General features: G+C 39.2%; 1 protein-coding gene across 1 annotated transcript in view; it reads left to right on the top strand.

The window, feature by feature from the left end:
* The window catches only part of FMN1 (formin 1), a 385,063-nt gene that overhangs the window by 135,107 nt on the left and 230,808 nt on the right, over nt 1-19,148 (top strand). The window contains 1 exon segment of the mRNA XM_050799309.1: nt 12,643-12,704. Coding sequence (XP_050655266.1) covers nt 12,643-12,704 — 62 coding nt within the window.

Here is a 19,148-nt window from a genome sequence, read left to right as displayed (position 1 = left end):
ACTTTATTGTGACTGCCACCTAGTGACAGGAGTTGGTTACTTTCAATTGTAGCTGAAATTTTATTCTAGTTAAGTGTGTGCCTTTTTAGATTTGTTTCGTGGCCATTATTTAACCGTTGTTGACTATGATTTTTTAAAACCACATAGGTAGAAAGAAGATTATAAATTTTGGGGGACCACATATTCATGGAATTCTAAACTGCTTAGCACCTCCATTATGACAGAACATAAAATAAGGGTAACAGAAAAGGACAGGGTAGAAAGCAGGTTATCCCAGGATTGGCAGCTAGAATTGGACTTAATGACAGTTTTCTCCATAGTAAGGTGTCCATCAAATGGTCTCAGGCCTTGAATACTTACCTTTTCAATACAGGTGAAAGGCAGAGACATAGCCACGAATTTCCTGAGCTTTGTACCTCTTTTACATCATCATCCCAGAACATGAAGACTCAATATCTGTCCTGAACTAATTTTTTGAGTATTAAACATTATAAACATATTCATTTCTCCCATTTTATCCTCTTCCCGTAAACCTTTTTCTGTGTGTGTGTGTGGGCGCGCGCTCGCGCACATGGGGAGAGAGAGAGAGAGAGAAGTTGGTGAGACTCCACCCCAGTTGTTCGAAGCATCCAAAATGCTATGAGTCTCTAAATTGTTAACTTGACTGAAAACTTACCAAGTGTATTCTTCGGCTATTGCTGTAATAATGCTGTGTAACAAACCATGCTAAAATTCAGCAGTTTTCAGTAACAAGCATTTGTTAGCGTAGGTGTAAAGGTCAGCTGTGGTTCAGCTGAACTGGTTTGGGCTTTTTCAGGCTGTTCTTGACTGCTGACTGTGGCTAGGGTTTAAGTCTGTACCATATATCTTTCTCTGGGACCCTGGCTGAATGAGTAGTAGCCTCCCAGAATATGTTTTTCTTATATGAAACAGCAGGAGTACTGGAGGCAAGTCAAACTATGCAATTAAATATAAATCCCTCCCTACATCACGTCAGCTTATATTCCACTAGCCAAAACAAGTCATATGGCCAAGCCTAAAGCCATAGGAAGTATTCTACACTGCCCCAAAAGAAAGAGGTGAAAGCAGATGAATATTCATTAAAGTTCCAGTCGTTCACATCAACATATAAAGTGATCAAATGAAATACAATGAAGTCTTTTAAGAAAACAAAGGCTTAAAAGGTTAATACTGGAATATAAATGCTGAAAGCTCTTAGACATTTCAAAGATGCACATCCTGAAAGCCTTTTAAGGTTGGAAATGTGTGCTGTTTCTTTTTATATACACAGGCTTAGTTCAGTGTCTGGTCCACAGAGACACTGAGCATGTGCTAACTAAGCATAGTGTCTTTATTTTTTTCTTTTTTGAGACGGAGTTTTGCTCTTGTCTCGCAGGCTGGAGTGCAATGGCGTGACCTCAGCTCTCCACCTCCTGGGTTCAAGCAATTCTCCTGCCTCAGCCTCCCGAGTAGCCAGGATTACAGGCAGCTGCCACCACGCCTGGCTACTTTTTGTATTTTAGTAGAGATGGGGTTTCACCATGTTGGTCAGGCTGGTCTGGAGCTCCTGACCTCGGGTGATCCACCCACCTTGGCCTCCCAAAATGCTGGGATTACAGGCATGAGCCACTGCACCTGCCCACATAGTCTTACAGTGACCAAATCTGGGGGTTGGGGGTGGGGTGGGGAGCATTTCCCAAGCAAGCAGTCAGTTCTGCAGTGGACACTAGCAGCTGGGTATTCCCCAATTCAATAGTGACACTGTTTACCTGGTGACAGTATTTGATCCCACAAGTTGAGGGCTCTGTCCCACAGGACTGCCCCCCTTTCGGATGCCAGTGACAAATCTGAGCTTCCAGAACTTCTGACTGACCAACTTCAAGTTGGGGTTCTCACAACCCCAGCCTCTTTAGATTTGGTTAATTTGCTGGAGTTGCTCACAGAGCTCAGGGAAACACATTTGCTGTTTTATTAGAAAGCATAGTACAAAGGACACAGATGAGGAGATGCATAGCACAAGGTATGGGGGAAGGGGCATAGAGCTTCCATTTCTTCCTGGGCGCATCACCCTCCAGGAACCTTTTTGTGTTCAGCTGTCCAGAAGGTTTCTGAACCCAGTCCTCTTGGGTTCTCATGGAAGCTCTATTATGTACGCATGAGTGATGAAATCGTTGGCCATTGGTGAGCAACTCAACCTTTAGCTCCCACAGGTTGGGAGGTGGGACTGAAAGTCCCAACCCTCTAATCATGCCTTGGGTTTTCAGGTGACCTGCCCCCATCCTGAAGCTACCTAAAGGCTTCCAGTTATTGGTCAATCATTAACATTAAAAAAAAAAAAAAAAAAAAAAAAGACATCACTTTGGAAAGTGTAAGGATTTTAGAAATTGTCAGTAAATGGGATCAAGGACCAAATACATGTTTTGCAGTATCACAGACACTAATCTCATGCACACGGGCTCTGCCTTCGTGACCTATCACCTCCCAAAGGCCCCATCTCCTAACACCATCACTTTAGCGGGTAGGATTTTAACGTTTAATTTTTTTTTTTTTTTTTTTTTTTTTCCTGAGAGATAGTGTCGCTCTGTTGCCCAGGCTGGAGTGCAGTGGTGTGATCTCGGCTCACTGCAACCTCCACTCCCTGGGTTCAAGTGATTCTCTTACCTCTGCCTCCTGAGTAGCTGGGATTACAGGCGCGAGCCACCACACCCAGCAAATTTTTAGTAGAGACAGAGTTTCGCCATGTTGACCAGGCTGGTCTCGAACTCCTGACCTCAGGTGATCCGCCCACCCCAGCCTCCCAAAGTGCTGGGATTACAGGCATGAGCCACTGCGCCTGGCCCATAATATGAATTCTAGTAGGACACAAACATTCAAACCATAGCGGTAAGAAACTACTGGGCTTGGAGAATTGGAAGTTCCCCCCATCTTTTAATTTGACGTTTTTGTATTTCTGCCTTAAAAAGTTCTATGTGTTGAATGGGGAAAGAGGTTGACAGTTATAATTCCTAAATTCATGGGATTTCTCCCAGCTGTTGTCCAGTGTTATATTTTTCTGATATAGAAACTAGGCTCCTTTCTGTACATTATTGAACAACATAGTAGGTTGATTCATTGATAATTCACCTCTTGTTAAAAAAATCGACTTTATTTTTAGAGTAGTTTTAGGTTTACAGAAAAATTGAGCAGAAAGCACAGAGTTCCCTCTCACCCTCTACTGCGCACACATACCACAATTTCCCTTAGTATTAGCATCCTCCATTGGAGTGGTACTTTTGTCACAGTTGATGACCCAATACATTATTATTAACTGAAGTCCACAGTTTACATTAGAATTTGCTCTGTATTGAGCATGAGTTTTGAATAATGTATGACCCATATCTACTATTATAGTAGCATACAGAATAGTTGCACTGTCCTAAAAACCCCCTGTTGCTCCACTGATTCCTCCCTCCTCCCAAGGCCTTGGCAACCACTTTTTTTTTTTATTTAAGTTCTAGGGTATGGCCTCATCCTTTTTGAAGAGGCAGGGTGAAGCCCGGGCACTCCAAATTGATTCAGATGCCAATATTGATGACCACACATGCATTATGTGTTTGCACACACACGAGGGCATGAAAAGGTTTATTACTGACATAATGAGACCGCTGGGGAAAGCAAGACAGGCCTCTTAAGCTGGTCCAAAAATGACTTGCAAGAGAAAGTGTGGAAAACTGGCTTGGGATTTTTATGGTGTTCAGCAGATAGCACTGGGCTATGGCTTGTGTGGGCAGTGGCTTGTGTGGTTCAAATCTCCTATGTCGAAGCCTTTCCTATCAGATTGCCCTGATGTGTGGGGCACCGGGGAAGAGGAGGGGTGAGGCTTAAAAACTGTCAGCCATCAATCATCAAACAATGGAGTTAGACTTTTTTTTTTTTTTGAGGTGGAGTCTCGCTCTGCCGCCCAGGCTGGAGTGCAGTAGCCAGATCTCAGCTCACTGCAAGCTCCGCCTCCCGGGTTTACGCCATTCTCCTGCCTCAGCCTCCCAAGTAGCTGGGACTACAGGCGCCCGCCACCTCGCCCGGTTAGTTTTTTTGTATTTTTTAGTAGAGACTGGGTTTCACCGTGTCAGCCAGGATGGTTTCGATCTCCTGACCTCGTGATCCGCCTGTCTCGGCCTCCCAAAGTGCTGGGATTACAGGCTTGAGCCACCGCGCCCGGCCGAGTTAGACTTCTTACTGTACTTTTGCTAACATATGTGTGATTGTTGAAGGCCCACTGATAAAAGTTGTTGTATCAACATTGCAGGTAATGACCTCTCACCAGCTGCTAGCCTGAGACACCCAGATAAAAAGCTCTGCTGGCAGCTGTTGACTTTCTTCTCTTTACTTCACTGCCTTTGAATCTGCCTCCACAGTTTCTGACAGACACAAAACGGGTTATGCTTTTTTCAGGCTGCACAGTTACTAAGGACTGCATTGTTTCTAAGCATCTGGAAAGGAAACAGAGGGCTTCCAGTGCACCAAGAGCGGGCTGCACACTTTGGTTTCATGAGCTTATTAAATGTGAAAGCTCACATTTGATTTCATTCTTAGGTTTTGGAGTAAATGACTTGTGACTTTGCCTTTCATGAACTGTGACCATTTTTGTCAATGTTAGAAATGGTTGGAGAAGCTTTGTACATTCACTCATGGATGAGTTTGTTTGAATTTGTATTTATCTGTCAGTAATTAGCATACTTTTTTCAAATGTCCTTTATGCACTAGCTTCTTGAAATTTGATATGTATTTATGCCATTTTTACTATTGCTTAATTTGTTATTTTAATCAATTTACTGTTTTTGCTTAAATAAAACTTATTAAAGCAGTGGTTCTCAAACTTCACAGTGCATCATAATCACTTGGTAGGCTTGGTAAAGCACCCTCAGAGGTTCCAAGTCAGTAGATCCACAGTAGAGGAAAGAATTTGCATTTCTAAGATGTTCCAGGTGATGCTGATGCTCCTGGTCCAGGGACCAAACTCCGATCAACACTGTCTGGAAAGCATTATCAGTGAAATCATGGGTTTTATGTGTTTGATAATTTTTTCCTAATGCACATTAAAATATTTAACTGTCAAAATAAAAAGTTCAGATATCTACAAAAAATGACCTTGCCGGTGTGTGTGCTAAGCTTTGGAAGCACTGATTGAGTATTGTCCAAGTATAATTCAGAGGAATTTTTTTTTCCCTTTAAGTCGCATATGTACTTGAAAATATAACAATGTGAGGTGGTGGGTAAAGGCCAATGAGAGGCACAGGCCAGACAAATCGGGATCCATGGGCAGGAATAGATCCATGTTTCCCACTCAGTGGAGAAATCAGAAAGTTTCTAATTCCTAACTGTACATAATCCAGTTTTGCCCATGTCATGTGCGTGCGTGATGCAGGGGAGGCTTGGATAAATGTGTAAGAAAGAGCACAGAAATGAAAATCAAATTTAACCACAAACTGGTAACTACAGGTGCTGAAGTTCCTTTAGAAAAAGACGGACGAATCAAAATCACAGAATTTGTTGGTGCCAGCCATTGAAATTCACACCATTCACTCTGACCCCTCGCTCGGCAAACCTCCCTGTGATTAAAATTAGCATTCCCCTTTTACAGAGTTATGAAAAAAGTGTTCCCAAGTTTACAGGTAATTCTAGTAATGGGATAAAGCAAGCAACTTTTGAGTTTATGGAAGTTTTGGGTTTTGTTTTCATCTGCTGCTTATACAACCACAGGAACAGCAATAACAAAAACAAGGGAACAAACAAAAACTCTGCAGAGCCAGCACAGGTTCTTTGGTCCGAATGATATTATTGGCACTTACTAGCATGTGGTTTTAGGAAAGTTGTTCAACCTGAGGAGTTTTCTCATCTGTAAAATAAGTGTTGATATGATTGGGTGTACCCTGTAAATTTGATGTGAGGATAGCAGGAGTTAATCTGTGTGTAAAGTGCTTAGAACTATTCCTGAAAAATAACCTGCAATAGTGTGATCTGTACCCATATGTAATCAGGTTAACGCATTCAGTAAGTGATGGACTTCAGCAGTGGTTACTACATGCCTTCTGTGTTTGTGAAATCATCTTTAATTCTGCTCTTCACAAATTGGAGGGCACAAACCTTCTCATGACACCTGGCAGAAAGGATGTTTTGTTATTGTGAACTGATCAAAAAGGAAGATTTGTGCAACATAAAGGGAAGGAACCAATTAGCCCAAATACTAGACTACAAAGAGCTTTATTTCTACAGAGAAAGTTCTTTCTTTCTTTTTTTTTTTTTTTTGCTCCAAAATGTTGAATCCTGTCAGTTAGGAGCCTTACTCCTTTCTCTGTCTTTCATGGACTGTATTTATTGTTTTTTATAAAGACGTTCTTTAGGCTTGTTTCTTGTGGGATAGATTATTTAAACTGATTTATTAACTTCCATTAGGGGCTATTGTGACTTCAGATGAGTCTGCCTTTTTCAAGCCCTGATATTTAAAATCCCTGTTCCTCCTTTTCACACATTTATAAGGTCCCAGAGCTACTGAATACCAATGCTAGGGTCAAGTTCTCTTTTAACAAATACACACGTCCTTGGTCTTGAGTTGACACCTCTGCCTCCCCATCCTCACACACTCTAAGGCATCTGCAAGCCTCAAGAAGCATCTGGGGGCAGGGGGCTGCCACTAACAAGACACATTTGGAAAGCACTAACTTAACTTTGACTCTTGGACGTTATTCTGTAACGTTTATATTATCTTACTACTTCCTTGTGAACTCTCAAAGTGAGCATTCACCAGTGCCAGTAGTAAAGGCAATAGCTTCCTCCTTCTACATGCTGCCCAGGATTCTGTCATCCTTGTTGGGATGGGAGTGTGTTTTCCTGCCACCCGTCACACCGGGACTCTTGGTAAAAATATTTGTTCAAGGAGGAGATGAATCATGCTTTCCTAGGTGTTAGCTTTGCAGTAGTCTCCTTCATCAGTTTGTTAATGAATTAGTCATAGTGATATCTGTCACACCCATGTAGGTACAATTTACACAAAATGAATCATTTCAAAATACCGTCTGTGTAATTCCTATTTAGAATGTAGATGTTATTCTCAAAGGACATCAGTTTCACAAGAAGCTTGATTTAAGTAGACTTCCTTTGACTACTTTATGGAAGCTTGGAATTGGTTAGGGTTTAGATATGTATCATGACATGGGTTAGGACTCAACATTTACACAAGATTTAAACTTAATCACTTTATGCTTTTATGAATTCAGATATTCTCTTTTGCCTATATTGATATTTGAGAAAACTAATATAACCACTTTTCAAAAGAGAAGTATTTTTTCTTTTATTTTAGTGTTAGATATGCATAAAGATAATTTCATAAAACATATCCAATTTAAAGAATCATTTTTCGTTAAACACCCATATAACACCTCCTTGCTCAATCACAGCCCATCTTGGTTCATCTTCTCCTGGAAACCCCCATTCTTGTTAATATTATTACTTGCTATTCTTTCTTTTTTAAAAAACAAAAGACACATTTATTCAGCTTCATGATCAGACTATTATATATAGCATTCGATAGCATGGGTGCAAAAAAAAAAAAAAACTCTATATTAAAACCCTTTGCTGGAATGCTTTATACTTTCCACAGAACAGAAATTAAAACAACCTGTTATACAACTAATCACAAATATGGTCCTTAACTCTTTTGCTCATACACAGGAGTATTGTCTAAAACATGTCTTCTTTGTCGCAGCTAGGCCCTGCCACCACTGTGCTTTGCTGAGTTCACAAACCTGTTGCAACCTATAGCTTCCCTGTCACTTCTCCGGCTCTACTCTCCTGCTAAGCTTTGTTTCCAGGCAGTAATTAAAATCTTCTGCCAGTGCTATAGCTAGTGCTACCCCTATATAGCCTCCTTGGTTTTGTGGCTTCCACTATCATAGGAGCCAGAGCTTTTGCCTCCAGAGTTTTTTCCCTTCATGGATCAAAAATGTGAAGACTGATAGTTTTAATTGCCAAAATCATTGTAGCTTCCACCACCTCCAGTATTGCTTCCATCATGACCAAATCCATTATAGCCATCCCCACTGCTACCATATCCTCCACCACCACAGCTGCCCCTGAAGCCACCATGACCACCGAAGTTTTCTCCATGACCAAAGGTGTCATTCCCACCAAAACCACCTCCGTGGCCACCATGAAAGTTTCCAGAACTACTTTGTCCTCTTTGGCTGGATGAAGCACTAGCCATCTCTTGCTTTGACAAGGCTTTCCTGCCTTCACAGTTGTGGTCATGTACAGTATAGTATTTCTGAATGACAGTCTTATCCCCAGAGTCATGGTTGTCAAAGGTTACAAAGGCAAAGCCCCTTTTCCTGCCACTGCCCCGGTCAGTCATAATTTCAGTCACTTCCATTTTTCCCTACTGTTGAAAATAATCTCTTAGGTGATGTTCTTCTGTGTCTTCTTTAATGCCATCAACAAATATCTTTTTCACAGTTAAGTGGGCACCTGGTCTTTGAGAATCTTCTTAGACAGCTCTCTTTGGTTCCACAACTCTTCCATCCACCTTGTGTGGCCTTGCATGCATGGCTGCATCCACCTCCTCCACAGTGACATATGAGACAAAGCCAAAGCCCCGGAATGCTTGGTGTTTGGATCTCTCATTACCACACAGTCCGTGAGCGTTCCCTGTTTCGTTATTTATATATGCCTAAGGTTAGGATTGTTGGTTAAGAAAGCATGAATATCTTCAACTTTATTAGAAAATACCATTGTTCATAGTGATTATACCAATTTGCACTCCTGCTGTAAGTGAAGTGTATGAAAGTTTCCATTGTTCTGCATCTTCACCAATGCTGTGTTGTCCGACTTTATTCCTGATTACTAGGAAAAAGCACCTTTTAACAGAGTTATTATTTGTATATCTTCTTTTTAGAGTGCCTGTTGATGTTTTTTGCCCATTTTTCACATGGGCTTCATTTTCTGTCATTTTGTAGGAGGTATTTATGTATTTATAGTAGATCTTGGTTGATTTATGTTGCGAGTATATTCTCCCACTCTGTAGGGAATGTTATCTCTATTGATGATGGATTGATCTGTTGTCAGTCTAGTTCTCTATGGTGTATTTTAAGAAAAATAAGTTCTTAATTTTAATGTAGTCAGATTTATCAGGTTTTTTCCCTTTATATATATCACTTTGTGAATATTAAGAAATCCTTTTTCTATCCCGAGGCTATAAAGTATTATGCTATATTATCTTATAAAATATTTACAATTTTACTTTTTAAGTTTAGCACTTAATTGACTTGGAATAGATGATAGTGTAAGGTTAGGATCCAGTTTTGTCTTTTTCCATAATAAATGGACAGAATATTAATTTTTTCCCAGCCAATAGTTATTGAAAAGATCATTCTTTGTGTAAGTAATGATCTTCAGTGCTACTTCTGTCGTATAGCAAGTGACCATACATTCATGGTGTCTTTCTAGACTCTCTATTGTAGCTTATTCATCTATTTGTTTATCCCTGTGTTGGTACCATGCCACGTTAATTACATTGTAATAATTAAAAATAATTCTCATTAGGAGGTATGGTAAGTTGTCTTAACTTAGTCTATATTTTCATGCATTTCTTGGCTTTTATTGGCATTTTGCGCTTTCATGCTTCCACATGCATTTTAGAATGGGCTCCTTATATTCAAACAAAACAAAACTCAAGAAATTTTGAAGGAATGCATTGAATCTATAAATCAGTTTGGGAAAACTCACACCTTTACAAGATGAAGTCTTATAAATCGGAAACATGGCTTGCCTACTTTTTGTCTTTCTGTGTCTTTTTTTTAAGTAAAATATTTCAATAAAACATTACTATTTTCTTATATGAGGTCTTTATATATTTCTGTTAAGTTTTTCTGGGTATTTTGTATTTTTAGAAGTAACGTGTTATGTTTTTCTTTTTTAAACTGCTACTATGAGGATTTTTGTATATTTTTGTTGATAATACCAAGCAACTCTGCTAAACATACATATTCTATTTTATCAGTGGATCTTTTAGATTTTTCTAGATGTATGAATATAGAGAAAATACCTTTCTTTTTCTCTTTATAATCTATGTAGATTTTGTGTCTTTTTTCTCATCCTATTACATCTGCTAGTAGCCCTAGAAAAGTGATGAGTATCAACAATAGTAGCAGGTATCCTTGTGTTATGCTGAACCTTATAGGGAAAATATTTACCAATATAATATTTAATGTCATATTTAAAACAAATTAACATACTTTTTTGGGGTACTGTTTCTTGAATTTAACGTGTATAGATTCATGTAACCACCATAATCAGGATAGAAAATAATATCTAATATCATTATCCCCAGAATTCCTTTGCTTGCTGCCACTTTGTAGTCAACCCCCTCCCTGAACCCCCATCTCTAACCTCTAGCAACTACTACTCTGATCTGTTCTTCATCCCCCTAGATATGTCTTTTCCAGATGTCATATAAATGCTGTTGAACAGTGGTTGGCCTTCTGAGACTGACTTCTTTCACTCCGCATAGTGCCTTTAAGACTCCTCCATGTTGGCCAGGCACTTTGAGAGGCCAAGGTGGGTGGATCACCTGAGGGCAGGAGTTTGAAACCAGCCTGGCCAACATGGTAAAACCCTGTCTCTACTAAAAATACAAAAATTAGCCGGGCATGGTGGTGGGCTGTAATCCCAGTTACTCTGGAGGCTGAGGCAGAAGAATCACTTGAACTTGGGAGGTGGAGGTTCCAGTGAGCCAAGATCGTGCCATTGTACTTCAGCCTGGGCAACAAGAGTGAAACTCCATCTCAAAAAAAAAAAAAAAAAAAAAAGATTCCTTCATGTTGATGCATATATTCCTCTTTATTGCTGAGTAGTATTCCATTATAGGGACATACCATCATTTGTTTATGCATCCACCCATTAAATTAAGCATGTTTACTGGCTCTGAAAATTATTCTACTTCCATGATCAAGCTACTTAATGTCTCTATTCATTAATATCTTCATCGATAATGGAGACAATAATGGTACCTACATCATAGGGTTATTGTGGGGATGAAATGAGTTGATAAAGTACTTAGAATAATGCCTGATATATAGTAAGGAGTCAACAAATGAAATCCATTATTATTGTTTTCAATATTAGCAAAGATTTTGAGGTAGAAAAGAATTTGACAAGTTCAAGGAATGGCAAGAAAGCCAGTGTACGTGGAGTATGATGAACCAGGGGAAAGAGTGGTATGAAATGATAGGGAGAGATACGTAGGAACCAGGACATGGAGGTCTTTATGGGCTGCAACAGAGAGCTCTGATTTCACTCTAATTGTGTGAAAAGCCAAGGATGAGATGATCTGGTTCATGTCTATGTAGATCACTCAGTCTGCTTTGATGAGAACCAGTTACAGTGGTGCTAAAAGTAGAAGCAGGCATCCTACCAGACGTATACTGCTTTAATCTAGCAGAGAGATAGTGGTAGCTTGGATTATCGTGGTGCTGGTGGGGATAGTGACAAGTGGTCACTGCCAGACCATTCAAGGTATGGTTTGGATTTGGAACCCACAGAACTTTCTGATGGATTCACAGCTCAGTGGAGCACCTTCCCCACAAAGTAGAGGTCTATCTAGCCATGATTATCAGCAGCAACACTACTCTTCCAGCATGGCTTTGCCAGTGATTTCCTTCATCCATTTTTTAAATAAAATACAAACTTCCATGCCTGATTTAGGAAATCTACTTGGAGAAATAGCCTGGCTTTCACACATGTTTAAATGAAGTCAGACTACTTCTTGTATACTCATACTCATGACCCCAAACACATTTGTAAAATAATTGGATTATCTCACAAAAATGTGTGCTCATAGCATTTTGTCTTGTGGTTCTCTGCAGCCTGTATAGTTCCATGACCCCACACACTTAGCATTTCTGCTGGAAATAAAGTTGTCTTGACAGCTTCATGCTTAGCCAGCGGAATGGTAGTTTTAGTGGTTGGCTGGAGTTCTTGTGTACACTTGGGACTTATTGTTGAAATAAACATTATTAGACTCGTATTAAAATTGGACCAGAAATTTATTTTTGTCCTTTCAGCCTCAATTCACCCTAGAATCTCTCATTCAAATGACAAATAGTATTGACTTTCCAAGATAAAGATTAAAATCAACCCTGGGTGCTTACTTAGCCTTGCATTCAAATGGAGATTTTTTTTCTTTTTTGAAACAGAGTTAAAAATAGAGTGCTCTGATCTCGCATAGAGAATTTTCTTTTGTTTCCTGCCCTGTCTGCTCTTAACACGTCTGTGTTTGTCCTCTGTGGGGACTTAATTTCCAACTCCTTAAAGACAAACACCTGACCCAGTGTTTATCTGGAACACACTCATCATCCCTTTTTTTTTTCTTTTAACCCTATCCCATCTGCTTCATTTGTGTCTTTTCATAATTCAGGGTTTGCTGAAAGGAAGGAATTTACCTTTTATCCTGAACTACTTGTCCTATCTTTCAGCAATTTTTAACATTTCTTGTCAGGTTGATGTCAAATTGTGGCATTTATTTTAGTCAGTTTATTTCTAAGAGGACCACGAGATAAATTTTGTGCCTAATTTTGTACTTCTTTATAATTGGCTTCTTCTTTGATTTTACAGAATACCAAGCTGCTATTTTACACTTGAAGAGGGAACACAAAGAAGAAATTGAAAACCTGCAGGTATACCTCTTTGATGCTACTGAACTGGTTCTAGAGAACGGATACGTGGTTTTCTCCTATACTGAAGTAAATACTCCTCTTGAAGTGTTAAACTAGACAGCATCGCAACTTGCAGCTGCCAGTAGACACTGTGTCTATACAGGGCATGCAAAGCCTTGGATTCTGCTTTTAATAGAATTCAATTTCTAATTTTAAAAAATACCATAAATGCATTTGATTGAATTGGAAAATGATTATTTTATTTTTAAAGCAGAAGAGAAAATGGAATAGACTTCTACTGTTATATAAAATATAGTGAAGGGTTTTTTTTCTAGGTACGATGGAAGTTATTTTTGTTCAGCTTCCTCTTGTTGGGGTGTTCATGTCTGTATGTTTCTTAGCACATCCCTGAAGTGTGATGTGATGCAGTTTACAGAATTTAAGGAAGGAACCGTAGGAGGTGGAGTTGTGCTGAGCCCTTCCATATCCGCAGAGAGTGCTGGGACGTTGTTGACCTGATCCTCCTTTGTGAAGCCCACAATGACTGAGGGATCATTTCCCTTGTGCTGCCATCTGTTGACATTCCCTATGTTTGGCATTTGCTCGTAGTGCCTGTGGCAGAAAGTTCAGAATCTTAACTTTAAATAACTGGATACTGAATCAGGCACTGAGACTTATTTACTGATGGCCGCAGTAACCCCCTACTTCAGGAGAGAATGACAGCAAAATTTCAATAACATTACTTCCTCATTTAATGTTAACTCATGACTTGCTAATTTAATGAATCTGTGGATCAGATATTTCTATTCTCAAAATTTGTTAGTTTGAGTAGAAATTGTGTATATATGAGATATATGACATGTTTTGAAATATGTATATATTGTGGAGTAACAAATTGAGCTAATTAATATATACATTGCCTCACATATTTATCATTTATATGTGGTGAGAACATGTAAACTCTGCTTTTTTAGAAATTTTAAAGTATACAATATTTGGTTATTAACTATAGTCACCATGTTGTATAGAAGATTATCTTGAATTTATTTCTCACATCTAACTGAAATTTTGTCTCCTTTCATCAACATCTCCCCAATCCTTCCCCACCTTTCGCCCCTCTCTGCCCCTAGCCCCTGGTAACCACCATTCTACTCCCTGTTCCTACGAGTTTGACTTTTTTTAGATTTTTCACATAGATGAGGTCATGCCGTGTCTATCTTTCTGTGCCTGGCGTATTTCATGTAACATAATGTTCTCTAGGTTTATCTGTATTGTCTCTAATGACAGGATTATTTTTTTCCTTTTAAAGGCTATAGTATTCCATTTTGTGTATAAACCACATTTTCTTTATCCATTTGTCCATTGATGGACACTCATGTTGATTCCATATCTTGGCTTTTGTGAATAACGCTGCAATCAACATGAGAGTGTAGATCTCTCTTCAACATACTGACTTCATTTCCTTTAAATATAGACCCAGTGGTGGGATTTCTGGGTCATATGGTAGTTCTAGTTTTAATTTTTTTGAGGAGCCTCCACACTGTTTTCCACGAACTAGTTTACATTCCCACCAGCAGTGTGCAAGGGTTCTCTTTTTCCATATCCTCACCAATACTTACAATCTTTTGTCTTTTTTGGCAGTAGCCATTCTAACAGTTGTGAAGTGATACCTCCTTGTGGTTTTAGTTTGCATTTCCCTGATGATTAGTGATGTTGGAGCATTTTTTCATGTATTGGTTGACCTTTTTGTATGTCTTCTTTTGAGAAATATCTTTACAGATTATTTGCTCATTTTAAAATCAGGCGGTTTGTTTTCTTGCTGTTGAATTCCTTAAATATTTTGTATATTAATCCCTTATCAGATATATGAAAATATTCTTCTTTTCAATGAATGATAATGCACTTTTAAAAATAACTGAGTCGGTGTATTGGATTATATGTTATGTGATTGCAAGTAGCAGAAAATTATTAGGTAAGTAGTATGGTGTATGAATTCAGGCCCCACCCATCCTGCAGAGTTTAAGTAGTTTGGGAGAGAAAATGAGTCAATTTCACAAAGAAACAAAAAAGTGGAAAAGTACCTGTGTCTCCTAGAAGAGAAGGAGGGGAGGAGGCCCTTATCTCCCTTGTTACAAAATGCCCTACAGAGACCTCTCTTTCTTTTTCTTTGTTCTGATGTGAAAAAGATTCTAAGCTGCCTCAGAGGAACTGAAATTGATGGGGGATAATTTAAGACACAGATTCCTAAAGAGGGCAGGAACAGAAGTGATTCTGTAAGCAGAAGTTTTGTTAACAGCCAAGTTTTAACAGTTAACCCTAGCTTTCCACAAACTGTAGACCAGCCTGGCGAGGGCTTTGACAGTGGAATAATATTCATGGTAACAGAAGATGCCTACAGTTTTTAAACTCTTGCTGTGTGCTAAGTATTGTTCTAAGCATATTGTCTCATTCTGTGTCTGCAAAAGTCTTGTGATCTTACATATCTCAAACTAAGAAAAGATTGGAGGTGGAAAAGAGGAGTATATGGAAGAAGGAAAGTATATTGTGATCATGATCTGCACTTAAAATACAGGTTAGACTAAGGTGTGATTAACAGTAGTAAAGATAAAAATGTTCCAAACTATACTTTAGATTTTTAAAAACCACCTGTAAAAGAATTATCTGCTCTTTTGATGATATTAGTACGCTTAAACAACACTTTTTGCTCCACATTTATGATTTTTACCTAATTGCTGAAGCCATGGCCGCCATGGCTCACTGTTGCCATCTGGGTGGTATATCCATTTTATACACTTAGCTGTAGTTTTAAACTATTCTAGTAGTCACAGATGGACAACCCTCAGAAGGAAACCAGCAACTCTCTTCTCTGATCTGACCGGGAGAAGTGTTTCATTTGGCAGACACAGCATTTTAAAGATTGAACTAGGAATAAATATTTTAAAATATGGAGATTTTTGTATAAAACCTGCATTTCTAGCTGCTTCTTTAAAAATTGGAGAAGCTGGCAACAAAGGACTGATTTTCTTGTATGACTTCAACCTGCTGGGGCTACGTTGTAGGCATTCACTTCCACCAGGATGCATGACCTCTCATTTGCCAGGGTGCTCTCTGGGCCATTTTACCTGCCTGGTTAATTACCCCTGTACTCTGGGTGATACTGAAAATAAAATGAGACAACTGGTTTGGCATCAACACAATCAGAATAGATGCCATTCGCAAAACTAACAGACAAAAACCCAGCCTAGCTGTACTTGTGAGTCGTCACTGAATATCACCCCTGCCTGTTTTGTTTCACTAAGTAGCAGTCTCGTCTTTTGTCACAGACCTAGTGGAAGATAGTGAGGGGGGAAACTGCTGTGTTGGTGCTTTCCATGTGATTTCCATCGGCAGCTATCATCATCCGTTCAATTTTCTTTCTCCATGTACAAGTTATGGAGAAGTCAGATATGTTTCCAGACTTCTTCAACATGCCTTTCTAGAATAAGAAGGGTTTCAGGCTTTTAAAGTACAAAAGAAAAGTGACTCATTCTGTCACCATATACAAGAATTGATAAGTATCACATTTAGTCTTTTGGGAATGTTTTCATAGAATTTAAAGAAAACAGTATGATTCAATCAGCAGATAGCCTAAATAAGCAGAGAACTTTCTATTTTGTTTTAACCATACATTTGAAGGGAAGTCACTTAATTGTTCAGTTTCCCCCACCAGCAAAATGCGAGCCCTACCACCTAACATATTTGGATCGGACAGTTGATTATTTTACCCTGTAGTTCCATGGCTACTAAGTGGGGGAGCTCAGGGTTTTTTATTTCGTGTGTGCTCTGCAGCCAGCATTTGTTGCGTGATGCAGAATGGAAAGGGCACAAGACTGGTCCTGCTACTGGCTTTTCAAAAGGTGTAGCGGGCTGCGTGGGCGACAGAGTGAGACTTTGTATCAAAAAAAAAAAAGAAAAACAAGAAGAAGAATGAGTCCAATGTCCCAAAGATGTCCCCAATCAAAAAAAAAAAAAAAAAAAAAAAAAAAAGCACAAAGACCACTCTAAACTCAAGTTGCCTAATTATAAGGAGACTTGCAAAGGGAAGAAGGAACAAGAAATAATATTGGCTTGAGTATGTGCTATGTATCTGGTACCACAGGGTGTATATCATATTGAACCACCCAGGAAGGGTGTGGTATCATCACAATCAATATTATTGCTATTATTATTCAGTTGCTAAAACTGAGAAAACTAAGTGCCCAAGAAGCTGATTAATTTCTCAAAGTCACAGTGCAAGGAGTTGAATTAAGTCCTAACTTCAAAACCCCAGTTCTTTCTCATTGTCATCATGTATCATGCATAAAATATTATCTTGGACTTTGATAAGGGAAAAGATCAATTGCACAGAGAAATGATCTGCCAAATAGTGATAATGATTTTCAAATCCTTGCTCCTAAGCAGTCTCAAAGAAGTAACTATTAGTACTGTTACTGGGAGAATCCGTTTTATCATATGCCTTAGTAGGACATACCTAAATTATGTTTCTACCTAGCTGTCATTAACTTGCTGTGCAATGGCTACCACTTACAAAAGTTTCTCGAATGATACCATGTAAAGGTAAGGTGCTGCCTTTTCAAAAATAAAGTTAGCAGAATTATCCCAAATTGGAAAATGAAGCAGGTGAAGTCAAATATCATGAAGTGACCATAAACTCTCAAGGCAGAGTTTGCTAAATGAAGGATGCACTTGGACAAAACTGAAGAATTTTGTTGTGGATATTATAAATGACGTAAAACAGTGAAGTCAGGGGAAATGTGTGACCTGCAGCCACTCTCCCGGTGAATGACAAAATCATCCAAGTACTTAGGTTAAGTAAAGGTGTATAAACATATGCGCCAGAAATCGATTCATTTAAATAATCAATACGTCTTTGCTTTTAAACTATAGGGGGAAGATAAATGTAAGTTGCTACACTTTTTTTTTTTTTTTTTTCTTTTTGAGACAGAGTCTAACTCTTGTTGCCCAGGCTAGAGTAAAATGCTGCGATCTCAGCTCACTGCAACCTCCGCCTCCCAGGTTTAAGCGATTCTCCTGCCTCAGCCTCTTGAGTAGCTGGAATTACAAGTGTGCGCCACCACACCCAGCTAATTTTTGTATTTCTAGTAGAGACAGGGTTTCAGCATGTTAGCCAGGCTGATCTTGAACTCCTGACCACAAGTGATCCGCCCGCCTTGGCCTCCCAGAGTGCTGGGATTACAGGCGTGTCACCGTACCCGGCCATGGATTCATTCTTTAAGGGTGACTTGTGTGTGATCTTCCTGCTGTTCTTGTGCCTGTGTGCTGTATATCAGGGTGTTCTAAACCAGGTTTCCCAAAACAGAATCCACTGAACAGTGATACTTTGAAATGCCTCTTGACAAAAACTTGTCATGGTCAAATATATTTGAGAAATATCTATTGCCATGTTTGAGCTTTACCATGTACAGGGAAGAACTATAAAGAGAATACTGTATAGCTTATTTCCAACATAATTCTTCTTCTCCAAGAACCCATTGTTTGGGATACTATCCTAATTGATTAATATAATCTTATTTTCTCAGTGTATAATCCTGAGTTCGGGTTACATCCTTTATTTATTATTTATGATTTTATTTTGTTTTTGTAGAGATGGAGTTTCGCCATGTTGCCCAGGCTGGTCTCTAACTCTTGGGTACGAGCCATCCACCCACCTCAGCCTCTCTCTCAAAATGTTTAGATTATAAGTGTCAGCCACTATGCCCAGCACTAAATTCCTACTGTTTATACGTCCTCCCATTTTTAACCTTTCAGTTACTTGTAGAAGTTCTCCTTCCTAGTCAGCAGGTCTCTAGTCCATCTAGTTGCTTCTGTGGAGCAATGTGTTCAGGTTTTCAGTTACACTCTGAATGTAGCCCTCTGATCTTCCAGTGTCTTTTCAGATGTGCCACTCAGTGAAGGGATGCAGCTCTAGAAAGGTAAGTGAAACTCTGTAGGAGGCCCAAATCTTGATGACAAAAGGGAAGCCTGAGCATGGGATTAGTAGGACTTCTTTGGATCTCTACTTCTTCAATTTTGAAAGGGGAAGAAAGAAAAATACATGCCCTTTATCTGGCTTGTAAGCAGCTGGGTAACTTAAGAATATTGTTTTTGACCCACACCTTCAGCAGTTTGAAAGTAGAGGACTTGGAAACGACAGATTGTTGTATCTGTTTTTAACTAATGTTCTTTGGGTTGTGTGGAATGCAAGACAAAGAACCAGCCAACAGTGACATTTCCTTTACGGGAACCTTTTTCGTTTACCCCATTTATCACATGCATATTTCCTAATTGAGGGGAAACTTCACTGAGCGATGGCCTCTGGCAGGCCTCTGCTCATTGTGCAATGCAATCACATTTCTAGTGTGGTTCCTCCCACTGCAAAATGATCCAGGGATCAATGCCAAACTGAAAATTAACTTACATTGTACC

Source organism: Macaca thibetana, chromosome 7 (assembly GCF_024542745.1).
Source record: "Macaca thibetana thibetana isolate TM-01 chromosome 7, ASM2454274v1, whole genome shotgun sequence".
NCBI classification, from domain to species: Eukaryota; Metazoa; Chordata; class Mammalia; order Primates; family Cercopithecidae; genus Macaca; species Macaca thibetana.
Note: the sequence above shows the minus strand (reverse complement) of the source record. Positions and strands in the feature narration are given on the sequence as shown.